Source organism: Lacerta agilis, chromosome Z (genome assembly GCF_009819535.1).
Source record: "Lacerta agilis isolate rLacAgi1 chromosome Z, rLacAgi1.pri, whole genome shotgun sequence".
NCBI classification, from domain to species: domain Eukaryota; kingdom Metazoa; phylum Chordata; class Lepidosauria; order Squamata; family Lacertidae; genus Lacerta; species Lacerta agilis.
In genome coordinates, this window is record NC_046331.1 from 14805692 (window position 1) to 14818202 (window position 12511).

The 12511-nt window shown below is 46.3% G+C and overlaps 1 protein-coding gene across 10 annotated transcripts in view; it reads right to left on the reverse strand.

Moving 5' to 3' along the window:
- SH3GLB2 (SH3 domain containing GRB2 like, endophilin B2) overlaps window positions 1–12511 on the reverse strand; it is a 47361-nt gene that overhangs the window by 10640 nt on the left and 24210 nt on the right. For 2 of the 10 annotated variants that reach the window (XM_033137116.1, XM_033137118.1), the window contains exons 6-8: window positions 10169–10180; window positions 5669–5731; window positions 156–179 (exon numbers count right to left, since the gene is read on the reverse strand). The exons of 2 other annotated variants lie outside the window; for them this stretch is intronic. In XM_033137116.1, the coding sequence (XP_032993007.1) occupies window positions 156–179; window positions 5669–5731; window positions 10169–10180 (99 nt within the window). The remainder of the gene's footprint in view (window positions 1–155; window positions 180–5668; window positions 5732–10168; window positions 10181–12511) is intronic. 6 more of the 10 variants (XM_033137117.1, XM_033137120.1, XM_033137119.1 and 3 more) reach the window with 5 other exon arrangements.

The window sequence follows — 12511 nt, forward strand, 5'->3', positions numbered from 1 at the left end:
CCAGAGATGCTGTGGATTGATCCTGGGACCGCCTGCAAGCAAAACGCATGCTCTACCATTTGAGCTACGGCCTTTCCCCTCCGTGAAACTCATCCTCACCATGGACATTTCTAGCAAAGGAAAATCGGAGAGCTGGAACATTGCCAAATACTTACTTTTTCCACCTCGTCACTCCAAAGCTGTTGGGGCCACAGAGCAAACAGGAAAAGGTCAGCGTTGGAAGACACCGAAAGCAACATTCCACAGTGAAAACAACTGTTGGAAGAGGCAGCGACAGGGCACACCAGAGGAACAAAAAACAACAATGGGGCCCTGCCACCAGCAATAATGAGAGCAGACAGCGATGCTTCCTCCCAGATGTGAGACCTCTGCTTTGGAAAGCTGCTACCCACCCACACCATTTACGGAGGGGCAACTCTTTGTATTTTGCACAAGCCAGGTTTTCAGCAGCTGTACCTGTACCCCTGACTGGTGGAGCACTGCCAAGTTAGATGTATTTAACGGTATCTGTAGTTCCAGGCTCATGGACAGGGAGGAGGAGGAGGACATAGGAAACTGCCCAATACAGAGACAGATCATTGGTCCATCTAGCTCAGTACTGTCTACTGGAGATGCCAATGAGGATTGAACCCGGGACCTTCTGTGTACAAAGTGGTGGCCTTTCTCATTAAAAATATGTAAGATTCTAGTCCTCATCGTTTTGAATAAAGGGCTGGATTAAACAGGAGCATAGCAGAATGCCTTATCCTGAGTCAGGCCATAGGTCCAGTTAGCTGAGTGTTGTCTGCACTGACTGGCAGCAGCTCTCCCAGGTCTCAGGCAGGGGAGATGCTATTGGGGATTGAACCTGGGACCCTCTGTATGCAAAGCAGATGCTCTGCCACTGAGCCAATGCACTTTCCCCTAAAAATAAAGGTTATAATTCTCACCAACAACAACCCATGGAAGGCCAGTGTTACAGGGACCAATTTTAATTTCTAGATTTTAGTCTTGGCTCTGGCAGATACTGTACATACATTCTGTTTTCCAGTTGCCTCATATTGGTAATGAAAACGGCGCATTATAATTTTCTTTTGGTTTTTAAAAACAAAAGGTGAGCATGAACCCGTTACACAGATGGGAGTGCAGAGGACAAGACACAGGTAGCCAGAGACTGCTCACACTTAAGTTAAGGCTTCTTACACAACCACATCATATCTCTATCCTTTTAATTACCGGTAACTCAGAAGGATAGTTTGGGTCATAGCAAGACTGTCTGCTGACATCTACTGGCACTTGGGCTCAGGGTTATGGAACCAGACAACAGATGCAACACTCAGTTCACAAAATAAAATAAATGAAGTAAATGCACGGACAGGTTAGGGGGCAGAGGAAAAGGGAGAAAAAGGGCGCTGACACCTTCCAGAGAGGAGACTTCAACATTTCTTTACCACAGCCGACCCCGCCACCCCACCCTTAGTCAACACAGGCTAGGTTCCATTAGCAGATATTGATCCTATGGGATTTAGAGGGCTGCAAGTTGGATATTCAGGGCAGGAACCAGGAATGACCAATGTAGCAATTTAAGTTTCCAAGAGGAGGGTTCCCATTCGCAAGGACGTTTCAGCAGCAGCCAGTATGGCCTAGTGGCTAGAGTGTAGAGCTAGGACCCAGGGGAGAACAGGGTTCAACACACACACACACACACACACACACACACACACACACACACACTCTGGCCACAAAGCTCCCCATGTGTGACATCAGGTCACAGTCTCTGCCTCTCCGTCTCTCCCGGGATTGTTGTGACGATTAAATTGAGGTGGGGGAAATGTGTACACTACCTTGGGCTCCTAAGAGAAAAAGTTGGGATACAAACACTATCATCTACAAGAAACTAAAAGAGAGGTGCATCTGGGAGTGGAGCAGGGATCGTTTGGTTTGCTCACTGCTAACCACCCCCACTTTCCCCCCATCCCTCTCCCCACCTTAGACTTGTGAAGAATCTGGAGGAGGGAAGGGTGTGACATTGTAATGGGTACAGGCATGCCTAAAGTCTGTTTCGGGGGCCTAATCCGTCCCGCTGGTTGGTTTAATCCGTCCTGCTGGTTGGTTAAATCCAGCAGTTTATTTCCTGGGGTAAAATCCTAAAAAAATGTCAACAACTTTCACGGCCTTGCAAGGGAGTGTGTATGCTTAACAAGAGAAAAAACACACACACACACACACACACCGCCCCAGCAAGGATCATCAGAATGCATCATTCTTTCAAAATGGCGTTTGATCCAGACGACTGGTTAGTTGGAAAGAACCAATGCAATTTCCTTGGTGGTTAACACTCTTGCATTTCCAGGGCCGTCTTAAGTAGATCCGGCGCCCTGGCGCGAAGATCCCTCTGGCGCCCCTCGCGCTCCGCCGAGGGGGACGCTGCCAGCTGTGCTCCACCTCTGCCCTGGCTGCAGCGTCGACAGGAGGCTCACCGATGGCCTCCCCGCGTCCGCAGCCCGAGAAGAGGTGGGTGAGAGCGGTGCTGCCGGTGGGGCTGGAGGGCGCAGGCGCTCTCCTCAGGCTGTGGAGCCTTGCGCCAGTAGCCTCAATGGCTAAGACGTCCCTGTGCATTTCCATCCATACAATTAACAGGGGTGGTTGGTAGGGAGAATAATATATTTCCTGCCAACCAATTGACTCGGACAACCCAACAGCAAAGCGCAGAGCAGGTAGCTGAAAGAAAAGTGACTCTTTTGGGGAGAGAGGAGAGAAAGAAGGCGAATTGCAGCCCAGAGACAGAATCCAGCCAAGTTATCAGCATGCAAGACCCCTCCCTCTCTTTTGCTGGGCTGTAAACAAAACACCTTGAGGCAGATGCTGTGATTACAACCATTGGGATGGGGCAGGGTTGCCCCGCTGTTATCTGGAGGTGGTTGTAGTCCTGATGCCACCTAAACACTGCTTGCTCAGGGAAATGGGGGTCTCTGAGCCTTAGCTTTGCCTTAAAACAATAAGGCAAAATTCTAGTCCTCAGGTTGCAAATAAAGGGCTGGATTTCTTAAAAAAGAAAAGAAAAAGGAACATATACTGAGTCAGATCACCGAGCACATCTAGCTCAGTATTGTCCACACAGACTGGCAGCAGCTCTCAGAGATTTCAGACCAGTCTCTTTCCCAGCCTTACCTGAGGACACTGTTGGGAATTGAACCTGTGACCTTCAGCATGCAAGGAGGCTCTTAACACTGAGCTACATCCTTTCCCCTCTTGAAGGGATGGCCACTTGTACTGTATGCTACTATCACCACCCATACCCAGTTAGTAACCCAGGGTGCTGTCTGCTAAAGATAGTTGTTGCAGCCCATGGAGAAAGATCTAACCAATTTGCCTGAATCCCTCAAACTCCTGGTTTTCATATGCTTTTGTATTAATGTTTTATAGAATGCATTCTTCCGAACGCATTGTTGTACTGCAAACACCACTTATATATTTTTTCCAAATAAAACAAGTGGTTTATAAACGCTCCTGAATTAATAAGCAAAGAATAAATATTTTTAATCTTCCTCTTTGGAGGACCCCTGGCCAGAATCCAGAAGCTTCCCAACCCTTTTAAAACTGAGAAAGCAACTTCTTCTCTGCCTCATCACAAGTCTGAAGGCTGCCAGTTTGGGCTGCAAATACCTCTCTGGAAAAAGACATGTGGAATTACTGGGGGGGGGGACAGACGGACGGACACACACTAATGCTTTAGACATCTCCACCACCACCACATGCAAATACTAGCATTTGCTACCTGAGAAGGGTCTAGAGAGGATCCCCTGTAGAGCCAGCACTGATGATGTCCCTCTTTGACTTCCAGCAGCTATTCTGTATGCTATACACAGACAAGCTCCTTCCCAGCAAGAGAAGGCCCATTTTAACCTAATTCATAGAAATGTAGAGTTGGAAGACACGCAAAGGGTCAACTAGTCCAACCCCCTGCCATGTGTCGGAGGTGGGGGTGGTGTTAAGCCATTTAAGTCTTCCGTTTCTGGCTAGTCCCAAGCCTTAGGAGGACATCAGTGTGGCTCTACCAGCGACCCCCGAAGTGACAGTGCAAGGCACACACAGAGTTTTCAACATTTTAACGAGACAGTGCAGAAAGATCGTGCAATAGGGAAGAACAGCTCGTGCAAATGCACTTGGTAACAAGACAATGGGATACAGGGGAGAGAGGGCGGGCTTTTGTTTCCCTGCTCTTGTCCAGCAGAAAGCAATTATTTCCGCCCGTTGAAGGGAATTTGAAGGAGGGGGTGGTGAGCAGAGAAAGGAAGACCAGAAGTTGCGTTCGTCAACCTGGTGGACCTCCTGGCAGATGTTTTGAACTACAGCTCCCATCAGACCCAGCTGGCATGGCCATGTGACGCTGGGGGCTGGTGAGAGTTGCAGCACAGTGTGTCTGGAACGGCTGAGCCCAAGACAAGCCAGGGTTCGTTGCTGCCAGTGTTGCCTCTGCTATTCCTGGAGAAGTGTGGCGTAGTGGTTAGAGTGTTGGGCTAGGTGACGAGGGTTCAAGTACCCAACTTGGCCATGAAGTTCCTTGATAGTGACCTCGGGACAGTCACACACACACACACTAGGCCTACACCATAGGGTTGTTGTGGAGATTAAATGAGGACTAGGACCTGGAGACCAGGGTTCAAACCCCCCACTTGGCTATGAAGCTGCCCAGAAAAAGCATCCCCTGCTCGGCCCTGGACTGGAAGGAAAAGATATAGAGGAAGCACCTTGGCAGAGTCATGGCAATCACTAGTTTTCTAATAATGCTTCTCTATCCTGCCACCCTGGATGTTGTTATCTGCTCTGTTCCTAGTTCTGATCTGGGGAGGGACTGCTCTTTATCTAGAATGCCAATAACAGTGGTACCTCGGGTTAAGAACTTAATTCGTTCCGGAGGTCCGTTCTTAACCTGAAACTGTTCTTAACCTGAAGCACCACTTTAGCTAATGGGGCATCCCACTCCTACTGCGCCGCCAATGCCCAATTTCTGTTCTCATCCTGAAGCAAAGTTCTTAACCTGGGGTACTATTTCTGGGTTAGCGGAGTCTGTAACCTGAAGCGTCTGTAACTTGAAGCGCCTGTAACCTGCGGTACCACTGTAATATCACTATTAACTTTAAGAACTGTAACCTTATAGAACTTGTGCTACAGTGTGCTTTTTCCTCCTCCCTCCAGTTTCTTTTTCCTTGTGTGTTGTGTCTCTTTTTAGCTTGTGAGCCTAAGAGGACAGGAACCATCTTAGAATGGTGTTTTTCTTTTCTTTTCTTTTCTTTTTCAGGCTGCAGGTGGTTTATTTAGCAACTCCTGACTTAAATGGTTTATCAATAACTTTAAGGTGTCTTTTTCTTTGTAAACCGCTGGGAGATTTGTAAAAACAAAACAATCTGTTTTGTTAAACAGAAAATAAACAACAAAGTATAAACACTGCAAATAATAATATAATAAAACAAGCTGCTCAGCCTATGGATCAACAGAACTCAGGTTCCTCGGCCTAAAAAGCTCTGCACACAGTCCTGGATAGCTACCATTACGTTAAAATGTTGAAAACCAGCAGTAAAAGGCTTGCTCCAGGATGATAAAGGGAAAGGAAAAGGGAGGAGAGAGAGAAATAAAAAGAGGTTAAAGCACAAACTGTCTAAGAGATGAGGGAGAGAGTTGATCTTACCGCTGATGCGCTGGCGGAGAGAATGTAATTACGTGGTCTAGTCTCGTTAAAGTCAGGCACAGCCTACGGAGGGGGAATAGAATTTCACGTATAGATCATGCAGAAGGGTGAATGGAAGGCTTTCTTTTTTTCTGGGTGGGGAGGGGGGGGAACTAGAGGGACAGGTATTTCTTGTAAGAAGTCTTAGAGGCTTCCTTGCAGTTTGTGTTGCGAGAGGGAAGGCCTTCAGGGGAACAGTTGGAAGCAGAAATACTTCTGAAAAATACCAGCTGCTGGAAACTACTGGGAGGGTGGGGGTTCTCTTGTGCACTCTTGTCTTGCTTGTGGCTTTCGCTCGGGGGCATCTGGGTGGCCACTGTGAGAGCAGGATGCTGGACCAGATGGGACTCCTTTGGCCTCATCCAGCTCCAAGGCTTTCCTTACGTTCTAGCAAGCTCTTCTAACTATAGCTGGACCAACGGGGACTTCACTCAATCAGGCCTACCTTTTGACTTGGTGCCTCCTTCCCCAAGCATTTCAACTGCTAGAGATTAATCCCACCCTCTGAAATTTGCTCAGTTCACACTTCAATGTGAACTTGCGTTTTTCCAAAATAAAATGCAGCTGTCCTTAAAATTCACACTTCTATGCATTTCATGATGCAGTTCTCCAACCAAAGCAAGCAAACAAAAATCAAAAAAGCCCCAAAAATGTGCATATAAGGAAAAACAGCAATATACCCCCCCCAAAAGTATTATTTTAGGGAAAATCCACAGAATCATACAGGTGGAAGGGAACCCCAAGGGTCATCTAGTCCAACCCTCCCCCCGCGTGCAATGCAAAAATCTAAAGAATCCCTGGCAGGTGGTCATCCAACCTCTGTTTAAAAGCCTCCAACAAAGGAGAGTCCATCCCTTCCAATGGTGCCAGTTCCACTGCTGAATGGCTCTTACTCTCAGAAAGTCACTTGATTCCATTGCTTTGTGGCCCACCCCCTGGAGCAGCAGAAACAAGCTGCTATGTGGCAGCCTTTCAGATATTTGAAGATGGCTATCAAAATGATGCTTGCCATATATTTTACATCAGGCAAAACTGCATACAAAATATGCAATTATTATTTTAATAATAATAATAATAATAATTACAGTAACTGATGTGGAAATGAAGCAAACTGAATTTAAGATCAAGGGGGAAATGAGAAACTGAAAACTGTCCAATTTATCCATCTGTCAATTACAGGTAGGATCTGGCTGCTGCACCCCCAACCTTCCAGAAAGATCCCAGTGATGGCCTAAGATAGAAATCAGGTGTAATAATGGAGAATAGATCTGTCAGTGGATATTAGCTGCGATAGTAAATGGAGCTATCCATACACCACTGAATTCAAGTGCTAGGGGCAGACAAGTTAGACCAGTTGCCTTCATCCCTTTGCTGGGTGGGCTCCTCAAAGGATTGGGCTGCCCTCTGTTGGAAACATGATGCCCATTCTTTGCCTGGTGCACCAGGACTCTCATGCTGCAGTGAAAGTCCTTCTGAAAGGAACAGGGGCAGAGAAAGACCAGCTGGTGGGGTAAGCATGCCTGGAACATCTGTCCCAGGCACACCCGGGGCTTCTGACATCCATCCGGGCAATCAGAGTCTGTTCTGCTCCCAAACTGGGCCAGAGCCAGGCAGAAATGGGGCAAGATAATCAGCTGAACCCCAAAGCGCCTGCAGCTGGACTAAGGAAAGGCATTTTGGTGACCAGGTGGCAGATAGCATGAATCTCTAGATACAAATGGGATGGGGGGTAGTGTTTCAATCTGGAGAGGCCTCCTCAGGAGCTCCTTTGAGGCAATAAGGGTCCACACCATCATCAGGAATACAGTGGGCAAGGAGGGGAGGTTTAGTCCCTTGCCAGCTAACTGCTCCTATTTGCTATGGGCCACAGCAGAGACATCTTAAGGGGTGTTTGAAGAGTAGCCTGCAACTTCAGAGTAAGGAATCCTACTATCACAGTTCATGTGAATGAGTCTCTAGAAGCAAGGGTCGTTTTGTCCAAATCAAAAAACTCGGTGCTGGATGGAGAGTTTGCAAGAGAACATTTGGGGCAGTTGGGTGTGTGGAAGGGGAGTGACAGGCACACAAACACACACACACAGACAAGTATGTGTGAAATTGCTTTGCCCTTACTGTGTCATTAAACCTGACAGGGTATTTTGCGGGAGCACATTTGCCACTGCAAAGGCAGCATTCTGGACAGCCCCAAGTCTTGGCTCCTCTGCTGCAGATGCTTCCTCATTTATTCAGGTGTATGGAATACAACCAGGGTCAGTTTAAAAGCCAGTGCAAGTGGCTGGCAGCCCCTCACAAAGACTTCTGACCCAACTGCAGTCGTGAAGCACCCATTTACTTTTAAAACACTTAGCCAGGGAAGATGACAAAGCACAGTGTAACCCCTATCCCAACCAATTCCTCCAACCACAAAAAGGCAACATATATTTAATTAAGCAGACACAACTAACTCAACCCTGACTTAAGAGTAACTTTTTAAATCAATGAGATATGCTTAATCTGCAGAGCAGTAATGTCTAGTGGGCAGGGCTGTGTACAAATAGCTATCATTTTATAAGTTTTGCATCAATATACATAAATTTCTACAGCGAAGGGGAGTCAGTATACTGTAACCTGCATAAAATTATAAACTCATAGGAAACCCCCGGCAATATTTATCAAATTTGCACAATATTTTTCCTGCTGAGATTGGTGGATAAGCAAAGCAGTTCTTTTCTCCCTCCAAACACTTCTTAGTTTTCACCAAACACTCTCAAAACAGTGCCTTCAAAGCAATAGTGACAAGAAACCTGCTTCTTGGGTGCCAAACCTGGCACTCAAGTTCTGACCTTTGCCCAGGAACACCCAACACCCACACCTGTGAATTGTATATACCGGTATATACAACCCTCAGCAACAAAGCCAAAAATAAAATACCAGTTTTATAGGAAAAGGAAGGTGACCCACCATTACGGCCCAAATTCAGGCAAGGTTTAGAGGCAGCAATAAGCAACCTAGCAAGATGTTCTTGAACAGGATGTCTGGAACACCTTAACCCTCGTTTCTGAGACAGGGAAGTGGCAGAAGGAGAAAGGGAGCCCATTGTCAAGAGCAGGTCATGCCCATGCTTTCTCTTTTTTGGCTGCACATTATATATATATATATATATATATATATATATATATATATATATATATATATATATATAGATAGATAGATATATATAGATATATATATATTGATATATAGTTCTGAGAGCCTCTCCAAGTCTTGTGGCTCAAGGATGCAGTTTAGCCGAGATACCCACAATGACCATTCTGGCAAAACAAAACAAAAAAAGGAAACCGCAGAAGAGGCAAGCCGCTTCACGCCAGCAAAACAGGAGCTGTGGAAGAGGCAAACCTCTTTGCGTGCCAATAGCCACCATATGCAAGCAGTGATCAAGAGGCAGTGTGGGAAGCCTGGAAATGTATCCCCCTTAATACTGTGCTGCAAGGATTAGGACAGGTGTCTGGAACCTGTGTGTGTGTGTGTGTCCCAGGTGTTGTGGAGCTACAGTTCCCATCAGTCTCAGCAAGCATGCCCAATGGCCTGGGGTGATGGGAATTGTAGTTGGGTAACATCTGGAGGGCCAAGGTTCCCCACACCTGAATTAGGGAGGAAAAGGCTGAGTTTGGTAGCTCAAAATGCAGTCAGACAGCGCAGCACTGCAGGCATTTTCCAAAAAGGTCATACCCTTTTCAAGACTTAGCCCCTGATCCTCCATTATCCAGCCCATTATTTATAGCTGGAGAACCATGATCTTGTAGTTCCTATGATAAATCATACACACAATCCACACATTCTTTAACCATACCAGGGCTGTGTGTACTTTGGCATAATAATAATAATGATAAATGTATCAGAATTCTGCACTGAAGTTCTGTGATCAGCCCAGATTATGCAAGCATGCATGATGCCTAATTTGTTCAAAGGGAGCAAAGTGGGAAGATACTGAAACAGAAATCTCAACCCAGGAAAAATGCATATCCCTCCCACCAAAGTGTCTTTGCACCCATTAAGGACTAGAAACTTGACTTTAAAATGAAAGTCGAATTTTGCAGCTTAAAAAAACAAACCTGTATCGCAACAGGTATACACACCACCCTGCCTGCCATTCTCCTCACCCCACCCCCCAAAACTCTGCCTCTTGAGCAAACACTTACAAAAAGGCTTTGGGAAACGGAAATGATTGTAGGCTCTGTGGATGAAATCAGCCAGTCAGCTGTTTCTGCCGCAGGCAGGTCTCTCTCTCTCTCTCTCTCTCTCTCTCTCTCTCTCTCTCTCTCTCAATTTCACACACATATTTCAAATGCATTCTCCAGGGCGAATCCCCACTGGACAAAGGGGACTCTCTTTAAAAAAAAAAAAATTCTGGATGGAAGTGGGACAATAAGAAGCATTTCAGGTCAAAACGTCACAGCACCATAAACACAATATAATACTCACATCTCCCTCACACTGAGCAAAATCACAGAATAAAAAAAAAAGACAGAACAGAGAGGTTAGTGGACAAAAACATCAGCAACACAAAAGGCAAAGAGATTCAGAAGTTAGGAGGGGAAAGAAACTAACAGACAGACAGGGAAAGAGTCAACTCAGGAGAACAGGAAAGAAATTTGCTTTGGATGGCAAAATCAGCTCTATGAGTGGACAAGGAAGTCAGAGACAGGGAGAAGGTTTGCAATTCTGCAGTGGGCAGGGATGGTGGGCTGTGGATATAGATGGAGATTCAGTTCACATTTTAGGGAGAATGTTACCAAATCTGCACTTTCCAGAACAGTGTGCAAACTGAAACACACCCAGCCTTCAAAAAATATCCAAATTTTGCAATTCAATTCTCCAGCCTAGTAATGTGTACAAAAAGCCATTTACTGAGGTCAAGAGTGTGCAGATAAATGCATGTATTAGTGAAATGCAGCATACAAAGGTGGCGTTATAAGAGGAGGAAATATGCAAAAGTCATATGTGTGTGTGTGTGTGTGTGTGTGTAGTAAGTATATGAATGAAAAATTTGCATGAAAATTTCATGCTGCTGAATTTTCACAAAGACTTTAAAATATATATATATTACCAACTTGATGTGGAAAAGTGGAGAACTGGATTTAAGATTGGAAATATCAGGAATAAGAGATGAGCAGAAATTGACAGCACCCCCATTGATAGATTCACTCCTCCCAGCTGAAATGGTCAGATCCACCCTCCCCTAGCTGTGGGCGAATGGATTTAAGAGAAGGTGGGGTGGAGGTGTGTTTCTTTCAGGCTCCTCCTATTGAAGGGCTGGGGACCGAGGAGGGATATAGGGGAGGGATAACGGCAGGCAAGCCCAGAGAGAGGGTGGTGTGGGGTCGGAACATAAGAGAAGCTGGTGCTTCTAACCAAACACCTTTCCGTTCTAGCAAAAAAGGCAAGTTCACACAATCGTTTTCCCTGCTCAGGTGACAGCTGCAACCACTTTATTACATGCTGTACTCAGTACAGTTTCAGTGTAAACCTCCCAATCCCCTGCATTATTTTTTTTAAGTTCCCTAGAAAAAACAGGACAAGACATTTGACAAAATGTGCTGTTATCAGAGAGGTTGGCTAGGATGTGGCCTCACCCTGTAACAGGCACTCAGTTTGCAGGGAGGGGGGGAGGGGGAAACCTTGGCTCTCCAGACATTGCTGTACTACAACTCCCATTGTTCCTGAGTATTGGCCACGCTGGCTAACCTGGTGGGAGTCAGGAGTCCCAACATCTGGAGAGCCAGAGGTGTGTGTGTGGTATAAATAGGAAGCTGGGAGGGGTTTTTTTTCATTACAAAAAACGGCTCATGTCGTCACGGTTTTTAGTAAGCAGGCAACCCTAAGTACCAGAAGCACTAGGGCCAACTTGTGCATTTGGCAACCTAGTAAGCTATTGTTTCTTGACAACCTATGTGGAATCAGCGAGTCGGATATCTGAAGTTTGGTCAGAACAGAACGGGTAGTGTGGAATAAAAAAGCACCATTACGTTAAACATATTATTGCATTTATAGATGTCTGGATCGGTTTTGCTTTTTGTTAAAACACCTGTGCCCCTGCCGCCCAATATTGTTGGACTACAACACCCATCATCCCTGACTACTGGCTATGGTGGTTGGGCACTGACGGGGTTTGGAGTTCAGCCCACCAGGAGGGCCACAGATCCCCTCCCACATTGGTTGAAGGTTTTCCTCTGTGCAAAACACAGCCCTGGCTAAAATCTCCCCTCCTCTCCAGCCTCTGACTCTTGCAGGAGGGAACTGGCTATTGGTACCACGGCCAACAGCTTCTTTCCTACAACCAGCAGGGGCTGGAGGAACTGAGCACGGCCTCCTTGGGATACTGGATCCCAACTGGACCCTTTCCCCCGTCAGCTAATATGTAACATAAAACTCAAGACACATTGAAGGTGGTCAAGAGTTTACTGTAAGTCCTACAAACAACCACTGCTCCCCCCAAAATTGGGGTCAAGCCTTTCCGAAAAATGACAGTGACATTCAGTCTCTCCATTGCTTGCCTGGCCTGTTCTATGTACCCAAAAAACGGCAGACTTGCCAATTTTTAATGCAGGGTGTGGAGATGAGGTGCAAACACCCTGCCACACCACATCATTCCAGCTGTTCTGCAGGAATCTGCCTCCTCCTGGAGGAAAGTAAGAGTTCAGCTACCCTAATTCACACCCCAGGCCACACTTGGTGCTGAAACCTAGATCCCATCACCTCCCACTTAGAAGACTGGGCTATCTGAAGGACCACCTAGGCGCGAATGACTTTAGATGCAGAATTCCA